This window comes from Odocoileus virginianus, chromosome 14 (genome assembly GCF_023699985.2).
Source record: "Odocoileus virginianus isolate 20LAN1187 ecotype Illinois chromosome 14, Ovbor_1.2, whole genome shotgun sequence".
In the NCBI taxonomy this organism is placed as follows: Eukaryota; Metazoa; Chordata; class Mammalia; order Artiodactyla; family Cervidae; genus Odocoileus; species Odocoileus virginianus.
Window position 1 is genome coordinate 67,424,277 of NC_069687.1, and position 10,489 is coordinate 67,434,765.

Here is a 10,489-nt window from a genome sequence, read left to right on the forward strand (position 1 = left end):
TTTTGAATTATGTAAACTTACCTTGAATTAGTTTCTGTTCAGTTAGATACTTTATTAATCATCTTCATAGTACAGATTCTGAGTATCTGTTCTGCTCTCACGAGCTTGCATGTGTCATTGCCACAGCTCTTGCTCTCCAGGGGAGAGCGGGCGTCTTGCGCAGGCCCACCGGGCGCCCTGTGCTGTGGGCGTGGCAAGCAGAGCCCCCGGAGCTTTCTTCAGGAAGAGCAAGGAGAGCACAGAATTGCAGTAATAGTCCTGGAAGCTTCAGTATCTAGAAGTCACTGTTTATGTGTTTCAAAGGTCTATATCTTGAGAATACAGGCTTTAAGAAAATTTTTTTTCAATAGCTGATAACAGATTGGTAGCTTTCTTTTTTTTTTTTTTTTCCAAAGTGTATAAACGTTTATTAGAAAGTTAGGGAATTCTCTGGTGGTTCAGTGGTTAGGCTTCTGAGCTTCCATTGCATCAGGCACGGGTTTGATCCTGATCAAGGCGCTGGGATCCCACAAGCTGTGTGGAGCAGCAGCCAAGTTGTCTGCTCTTTTATCCCATAAGCGTCCATCCAGCTGCCTGTCAGCTGTTAAGATGTTTGATTACTGTCAAAAATGCCCTTGAAATCTTCAGGATAACAGAACATACACTTTTGCTTAAAACCCCTTGTTCCTTGCATTGTAGCCACTACCTTCACACCCCAAGGTAGCCATCCTTTCTGAATTGATGTTCTTAAATAGATTATACCAAATATGTGTTTTTAATAATGGGTAATAACACATGCTAATTTAAAGCTGCACTGCATGAATAATTGTTTTTAAATTATGCAGGGATATTTTGGAGCCGTCGGTGCACTTCTTGGTCTGCCAAATTTCAGCTAAAGTATCAGGTTTATCTCTGCTAATGTCATTCAAGAGGAACTGAAAACCAGAGGCATTATTACTGAGTTATTTTTCACTGGGAACCAAAGGATAAAAGAGTAGCACTCCTCCTGTTGATTTTTAAATGTCAGAATGGTAAGCTGCTAAATGTTGCCATGTTATAAAGAGAGCTCCAGTAACATGAAATATTTCTAATTGGATTGCTTTTCTTTCTGTATATAGCCAGTGTTAAATCCTTAAATGCAATACAGCCTCTGATGATTGAGCTTCCTCTCAAAAAGACTTTATTTTATGTAGCCAGCATTGCAGTCCTGTATGTTCAAAGATGAATCTTAAAGTCTCAGAAATGTTTCGCTCATGAAAATAATTGATTCTGAATGTTTGTTACAAGTCTGTTCTGTGTGTGTTTTGGTTACTAATACATGGATAGTAACATACCCTGTGTGGAAACTTATTGAAATGGCAATTAAAGATAATCATTTTTATGTGATTTTAGAAATGTTAAGGAAATATTAATTTTTCATTATTGTTTTCCAGACATATCTTCTCCCAAAAAGTGTGTTTATGTGATCTACCCCCAGAAGTATAACCTCTTTCAAATGCCATAATTTAATTGAAATACTGTTGTTAAACATTACCCGGAATTTCAGGGTGAACCCTAGGAAATGCACATAATTGGCAATACTGCATTTTTTGTATTTTGAGTTTATCAGTACATTTTAAAATGTTTTTTAATTGGAGGCTTAATTACTTACTTGAAAATCTGTTTGTTGAGGTTCCAGGATGATTCAAATGGGTTGTAGTTTATGTGTATTGGTAGGGTTCTGTTCTCTTTCTACACCACATCTATCTTAGGCCCAGAGTTAGTTAGCCATTTCTATTTAATTAGTTCTGAAGCATCAAAGCTAAAGACTTTCTTTTATGAACAGCAACAAAACATTTATTCTGAACGGATATTATGGAAATCTAAAGGACAAATGGTTTTGAAACTGGGAATCTGAGGCATTATTGCAGAATTATGAAAGGATCATTGTATATTCTGGTAATAAAAACATTATAGTTCCAAAATTTGTATATCCTTTTGCCTTGGAATTCTCTATTTTGAAGTCATTATAAATAATGTTATAAATTTTTTCAGATGTTTACTTTTGCAGTAACATTTTGGAGGTCCAATAATAGTTCAGCGAAGTTTTCTGAGACTGTTAGTGATGATTTAGGTAGTTGAAAGACTTGGGAAAATTGGGAAAAAAATAATTCACTTCCTTAAATTACATCTGGATGTAATCTGGATATATTTTGAAAATCTGGATGTACTTTGAAGAGCTTAAAACTTGTTTACAGAAAGAAGTATTACGATGTGTACAGTTTTGCTCCGAAAAGAACAATTTTCAGTTCGCTCTCAAGAGCTGCTTGATAAAGGTATTTCTCAAGTTTTGCACTCAAATACTTAAACTTCAGTTTTCCTTTATCTGTAGACATGAACATGTGAGTAATAGGAGTAATGTTCAGAGGGGAAAGCATGTGAAAGTAATTTTTTAGAATTTAGAATATTTGGAACTTTGAATTCATTTCAGTCCGTGGTCATTTTGAAAATCTACAATGATTAAACATTTTCTACTTAAATAAGTTTCCATTTTGTGACTAGATATTTCAGCCCAAAGCTGTCTGTTTATTTTAGAATTTTGTGATTTGGGCATCTGTACAAAAAGACTTTGCTTTTAAATAATAGCTTTAAGTTTTACACTTGTGACAAACTGTATGTTAGCATTACAGGTTTGGGGCCGTCTTTAAAAAGGAAATAGAATGGTAAAATTATATAAAATTTAATTTGATCAATACTTTGGTTAATTTGGAACTATGATTCATACTTTCTGTGTTTTGAACCTGAAGCTCTGCCTGCTAAAATGCATATAAAGTGAATGACTTGGCTTTTCTCTTGTACAGTCTAGAATGACTGGAATAACTAATAAGTATTTCTTATAAGAACATAGAGTTGTGATGAAGGCTGCCAAGATTCAAGTTTTTTATTACGATCCCAGGAAAATGCTTGTAAGCATATAGTGGTAAATAGGTTTGGTTCTAATCCCAGTCAGCTTAATGCTTCAGAGCTCTTAAGTACTTGAACAGTGCTGTCTAATAGAAATCAATATGAGAAATCAATGTCATTTTGTGTTTTCTAGTAGGCACATTTGAAAAATAAAAAGAAACAGATGAAATTCTTTTAAATTACATATTTTTATTTAATGCAGTGTATGTTACCATTTCAACATGTAATACATTTAAAAAGTTATGTAGGAGTTTTTTAAAGGGTTATTGCTACTTAGTGTTCAAAGTCAGCGTGTACTTCACACTTACAACACAACTCAATTTAGACTAACCCATTTCAAGCTTTCAGTAACCACATTTGAGTAGTGGTTACTGTACTAGTGTAGTTTCTGGAACTAGCTCTTAAAACTGTGAATATGGGAACCTAATTTTTTAAAAACAAAAAGAGGGAAAAGAAGTACCTTGTTTGGCCTAGTTTATTTTACTCAGGCTGTATTTCTGACCATTCTAAAAATTATCTTACATTGTGTTCTGCCATCTCGTTATAGTATGTAACATTCTTCTAATGATACTAATAAAATTGCCCAAGACACATGCTGACCATCCTCATCAGTCTATCAAAATGTGTATTTCCTTCACTTAAGTAAATGTTTAAGACTAAGTAAATGTTTAAGACATTCCAGTGTCTTAAACTCCCCCAACCCCCACCCCGGACATCTTGTCTAACTGAACTCTGAGAAGTCTAAAGGACTAAAAAGAGACCCTTTTAATTCTTCATTGAGTTCCGTACACACAAAGAGAATCACTTTTGTATTTGATTTTCACTTTTAAACCCCAGCAATAACATTTTCAAATGCAGGGAGCACTGTCTGTTTTGGGGCTGGGTAAAGAGCCCAAGGTCTTGAACCTTCCACCACCACTACCACCATCCCTTCCCACAGATTACCTTTTAACTAGACTTGGAGAATTAATGGTCTTCTGTTCTACACCCTAACTTCTCCCAAGACAGCGTACTTGTAGACCTCTTTGTTTCTTGAAATGGGTATCCCCTAGTCAGCTACTGTAGTTTAAATAGGTGGACTCTTAGTTTAGATGAAGTTAGTGCCATCGTCAGTGATATATATTTTGTCTTGATAGTCCTTCTAGAAGTTCAGATTGTTTGCCAGATGTTAGACTTTATAAAGATAACTGAGTTTTTTACCTTGGTGTGCAAATGTGTTTGTTGTATTTTAAGCACCAGTTCCTAAAAGACCATTTCTGTAAGAAAAATGATGTAGCTCTAAGGGAAGAGATGTCTTCTGTGTCCAGCGGTACTCTTGCCTTCTAAGATCAGTCCACCACATCTTGCCTTGATTTCTAAGATTACATTCTTGGGTGGAAAGCTTAGCGAGGCAGTAGTTTCCAAATGTCCTTTATAACCACTCTGCTGATTATATGCAAAGTTTTTTATATCTTGTTTATTTTTTTTCTTTTGAGCACTTTATGCTTTTTAGTCTGTTGCATTTGAGAGTGGTTTAGAAATTTTTTCTCTTCTAAAAGCCATGTAAAAACTGATAAAGGATAATCACTAGAAAAATGAGTATGTGTTATTTTGTATTTAACTTATTTGTTTTGTGGTATGTATAAGCAAGATATTAGAAATGTACTGCATTTTTGTAATAATACTTTTTGACCTTAATTTAACATGATTTGTCATGAAATGTCTCTGATGTCCTATTTTCCCAATAAGGTTGATTAGGGTGTTTTATTCTAATATGGAAGGAATTCAGCCAACTTTGTTTCTGTCATGAGATAATAATCTCAGAAAGTAATGTGCTTTATCTATATTACTGCCTGTTTTCAGTATTTGAGACAATACAGTAGCTTTATATTTCTACTGAGCTTAGCAAAAGATTGGCAAAGGCCTCAAAAAATGAGTACTTTTTTAAAGATATTTTAATAGCCTATTGAAAATAATGGTTCCGTGAAAAGTAAACAGCCTCATCTTTTCAGACACAAATTTTTTAAAAATTTATTTTAATTGGAGGCTAATTACTTTACAATATTGTGGTGGGTTTTGCCATACACTGACATGAATCAGCCATGGGTGCATACGCGTTCCCCATCCTGAACCCCCCTCCCACCTCCCTCCCCATCCCATCCCTCAGGGTCATCCCAGTGCATCAGCCCCGAACACCCTGTCTCATGCATCGAACCTGGACTGGCGATCTATTTCACATATGGTAATATACATGTTCAGTGCTATTCTCTCAAATCATCCCACCCTTGCCTTCTCCCACAGAGTCCAAAAAGTCTGTTCTTTACATCTGTGTCTCTTTTGCTGTCTCGCATATAGGGTCATTGTTACCATATTTCTAAATTCCATATATATGTGTTAATATACTGTTTTGGTGTTTTTCTTACTTTCCTCTGTATGATAGGCTCCAGTTTCATCCATCTCATTAGAACTGATTCAAATGTATTCTCTTTAATAGCTGAGTAATACTGCATTGTGTATATGCACCACAGCTTTCTTATCCATTCGTCTGCTAATGGGCATCTAGGTTGCTTCCATGCCCTGGCTGTTGTAAACAGTGCTGCGATGAACACGGGTGCACGTCAGACACACATAAATTTTCAGAGATTCCCACTTCCAAAAAGTTTAAATGCATTATCTGTCTTGTGTCTTCTGTGGGTGTGGGCTCATAACTTGGCATTGTATCAGAAGGAGTACCAGGCACTGATCTGACTTCTTTGAATGTTATTTTGTGAAATGAGGGTTTGATTTATTAATACTGGGGAATGACTGGATGATCATCAGGATCCTGAGAAAGATAGTTGCTCCATTCATGGAAGCATTTGAGATGACAGCATTTGAGATTGTTCAGCTATGTGGTGTCATGTTTTATAAAGTTCATTTTATTTGTATATGTTAAGAGATACTAGCTTTTGGATTCTCACCAATAGAATGGTATTAGTTATTTTCTTATAATATGTTTTGTTATTGCCTGTAATGGCCAAGTAATAGATATACCTTAATGTACTATCAAGGGTTTATATATATATATATATATATGTTTATATTTTTATATATATATATATATAAACGTGTGTGTATGTGCTTTAATCTGTAAAGCTATCTGGGATTTTATTGTGCTATAACTTCAAAATTATATGGGCATTATTAGAACTTTTATATTGTAGAAAAAGAAACATACCACTAAATGTATGGATGTTTGAATGTTAGATACATTTGGGATTTTCTTTAGTAATCCTTTTCTTTAGTGTCAACCCCATGGACTATAGTCCACTGGGCTCCTGTCTGTCCATGGGATTCATACTGGAGTGGGTTGTTATTCCCTTTTCCAGAGCATCTTCCCAACCCAGGGATCAAACCCAAGTCTCCTACATTGTAGGCAGATTCTTTACCATCTGAGCCACCAGATTTTTCATCATTGTGAGTAGATACAGATGTGGGATAAACCCTTCCTAGAATTATTTATTGCTTTTATCAAACACAATTCATAGTGGGATTTATAAAGCAATGTTAATTACCTGTGAGTTGAAATATCATGGATTATAGTTATCTACATCAAATATGATAAAGACCTAAAATAACCTTTATCTTTTAGATTACCTGAGAATAATCTGATTGGACATGTATCTGACATTTCCAGCTTAATAAATGTAGCAGTGAGTAGATTTTGGGACTTTAGGTACTACAGTTGGTACTGAATGATGTGTTTGAGAGGAAGTAAATTTTTTTTCCCTTAAGAAAACCCCCTAAGTCTTAACATTCTGGCTCTTTCTGTAGTCAAGAGGTTATCTCTCTTTTTAGATTGTCAGTCTTTTTTTGCTGTAGCTGCCAGTAATTCTCTGTTTAAAGAACTAATGAGGAATATATTTTTTCAAAGGAGTGAATAAAATTAAAATTCAAGATTTTGAATTGTATAAATATGCAACTAAGTTTCAAGATATTGCTTTTTTTTCTATTTCTTAACATCTTTCATACATCGCAGTGCTTACAGTTTTCTATAGCTTTCAAAGAAAACATTTCAGTTTTGTATAATTTGTGGAGTGTACTCAGTAATAAAGATCATCTGAGATTATTTTAGCTATCTGAATCATGGATCTCATACCTAGCAAAGTAGGTAGTCAGCACAGGTATTAAGCCATTTTGAAATCTGCCACTTTTTTCTGAGGTGCCCTTTTTAGTTTACATTTAGAAGCAAAAGATAACTATATAGACCTAACATCAATATTCTGGTCTCCTTGTCCCAAATATAATTAATGGAATATGGATGTAAGTCAGGTTAAGATGTCTTGTCATTTTTTAAAAATACATTGTGTGCTCTGACTTTTTATTTGAACTAAAGTGAAGTGATATAGTGATTTGACTTTAACTGAAGTTGAATGGCATTTGTCTTAATTCTGTCCACTTACAGAGTCAAATCATACCTAGAATATGTTTAATTTTACTTATACAAGCCATTTCCATCTCAGTTGCCTTATTCTGTCTGTTGCATTGTTCTTGCCAAGTCTAACCTCTGTTATGTTGAAATTACTCTAACACTGAACCTGTGATGTAAAAATGTATGATGTGCTATAAATTTTATTCATAATAAACTAAGTTATAGCCTATTGTAACCTATAAAACATTTCTTGTAAATCATCTAATTTATTTTTTCATTTATGTACAGTTTCTTATGTAAGTTTTTAAAATATTTGTTGTGATCTGTTCTATAAACATTCCCTTTTTCTTTTCCTTAAGTGTTATTTGCATGAAGGAAACTTGGGTTTTGCTTGTTGTATTAATTGGCCATTAAGCTAACTTAAGTACTGTCTACCTTCTTTTCTGTAGTTTAACTTTTTCTAGTTTTGCTCATATTCTAAATAAATGTTCAAATCATGCTTTTTATTTCCTACTTTGCAAATAAATTCTCTAAGTTATTTACCATGTTATCTTTTTGTTTCTTTATTTTAGGTATTTTGCTCCCACATTTCCACTTCCGTTAAATACAAGGTTTTAACTGAAATCCACTACAAAGGTCATCTGTAGTTGAAGGCTACATACATAGTTTTAAGTGTTTCATTCAAAATAAATTTATTCCAAGAGGGACAAAAAGGCCTTACGTGGCTTTTATACGTATAACTGCATACATTTTGAAGGGAAGACATCTCTTTTCTGTTGACATGTTCTTTAATGTCTTGTGTGTTGAATATGGTTAGTTTTTCTGCACCTGAAAGTCTTGATAATCTCCTATGCAAAAAGCTTTATAAACTTTTAAAATATTGCTATGCTTCTGGTTATGGGAGTTTTTAAGTTTTGTTTTCTAAAATAAGCTTAGAAAACCTGACTCCTGTATTTTATCAATTTTAATAAAGAGTCCTGATCCCCTGTGTTTTCAGATTTCCTAGACACCTCTTCAGGTTTTCAGGACAGCTGTTTAATACCTCAAAAAATTGATTTCAGTGAATTTGTAACTACTACTATTGATTTTTGTTTAGTTTTCGACCTCTTTTGTAATCAAAGTTTATTGAGGTATGGTTTTAAGTACAATAATATATATATGTGTGTGTATATATATGTGTGTGTGTGTATATATATATATATATTTATTTATTTGGCTGTACCAACATGTGGGATCTTTAGTTGCAGCATGTGGGATCTGGTTCCCTGACCAGGGATTGCAACCAGGCCTCCCCCATTTAGAACGCGGAGTCTTAGCCACTGGACCACCAGGGAAGTTCCTGAAGTACAATAATACTTGATTGTACACTTAAGTGAACATGATAAGTTTATATACTCATGTAACCACCCCTCCAAGATATTTCCATCTCGCTCCAAAAAGTTCTCTTGTCCTCTGTCTTAGGCAGTCGCTTTCCCACCCCATCGCCTGGCAACCACTGATCTGCTTTGTTACTAGATTCGGTTTATTTTCTCTACAGTTGTCATGTAAGTGGGCTTGTACACTCTGTACCCTTTTTTTCATTTCCCAGTCCTCCATTCCTCCTACCTCCAAGGCTTTCTAGAGCTACTACAGACAGACTTCAGAGATATTTCAGGTTCTTTCCAGGCAGTTGCAACACAGCGAGTTACATGAGTTTTGTTTCCCCAGTGCAGTGTGCAATAATAGCATTATGTCAAAAAAATGTGCATACCTTAATTTTAGAATACTTTATTGCTGAAAAATGCTAACTATCATCATCTGTGTCTTCACTGAGTCATAATCCGATGGTGGAGGGTCTTGCTATGATGTTGATGGCTGCTGACTGATCAGTGTGGTGGTTGCTGAAGGTTAGGCTGTCTGTGGCAATTTCTTTTTTTTTTTTTTTTTATTAGTTGGAGGCTAATTACTTTACATCATTGCAGTGGTTTTTGTCATACATTGAAATGAATTAGCCATGGATTTACATGTATTCCCCATCCCGGTCCCCCCTCCCACCTCCCTCTCCAGCTGATCCCTCTGGGTCTTCCCAGTGCACCAGGCCCGAGCACTTGTCTCATGCACCCAACCTGGGCTGGTGATCTGTTTCACCCTAGATAATATACATGTTTTGATGCTGTTCTCTTGAAACATCCCACCCTCGCCTTCTCCCAGAGTCCACAAGTCTATTCTATACATCTGAGTCTCTTTTTCTGTTTTGCATATAGGGTTATCATTACCATCTTTCTAAATTCCATATATATGTGTTAGTATACTGTAATGGTCTTTATCTTTCTGGCTTACTTCACTCTGTATAATGGGCTCCAGTTTCATCCATCTCATTAGAAATGATTCAAATGAATTCTTTTTAATGGCTGAGTAATATTCCATGGTGTATATGTACCACAGCTTCCTCATCCATTCGTCTGCTGATGGGCATCTAGGTTGCTTCCATGTCCTGGCTATCATAAACAGTGCTGCAATGAACATTGGGGTGCATGTGTCTCTTTCAGATCTGGTTTCCTCGGTGTGTATGCCCAGAAGTGGGATTGCTGGGTCATATGGCAGTTCTATTTCCAGCTTTTTAAGAAATCTCCACACTGTTTTCCATAGTGGCTGTACTAATTTGCATTCCCACCAATAGTGTAAGAGGGTTCCCTTTTCTCCACACCCTCTCCAGCATTTATTGCTTGTAGACTTTTGGATAGCAGCCATCCTGACTGGCATGTAATGGTACCTCATTGTGATTTTGATTTGCATTTCTCTGATAATGAGTGATGTTGAGCATCTTTTCATGTGTTTTTGTGCCATCTGTATGTCTTCCTTGGAGAAATGTCTGTTTAGTTCTTTGGCCCATTTTTTGATTGGGTCATTTATTTTTCTGGAGTTGAGCTGGAGGAGTTGCTTGTATATTTTTGAGATTAATCCTTTGTCTGTTGCTTCGTTTGCTATTATTTTCTCCCAATCTGAGGGCTGTCTTTTCACCTTGCTTATAGTTTCCTTTGTTGTGCAAAAGCTTTTAAGTTTCATTAGGTCCCATTTGTTTATTTTTGCTTTTGTTTCTAAAATTCTGGGATGTGGGTCATAGAGGATCCTGCTGTGATTTATGTCGGAGAGTGTTTTGCCTATGTTGTCCTCTAGGAGTTTTATAGTTTCTGGTCT

At 35.3% G+C, this 10,489-nt stretch overlaps 1 protein-coding gene across 1 annotated transcript in view; it reads left to right on the plus strand.

Annotated features, from left to right (window-relative positions):
* PANK3 (pantothenate kinase 3) overlaps positions 1-7,857 on the plus strand; it is a 28,302-nt gene extending 20,445 nt beyond the window's left edge. Inside the window, exon 7 of the mRNA XM_020902813.2 lies at positions 825-7,857. Coding sequence (XP_020758472.1) covers positions 825-875 — 51 coding nt within the window. The 3' untranslated portion in view covers positions 876-7,857. The remainder of the gene's footprint in view (positions 1-824) is intronic.
* The last annotated feature ends 2,632 nt before the right edge of the window (positions 7,858-10,489 follow it).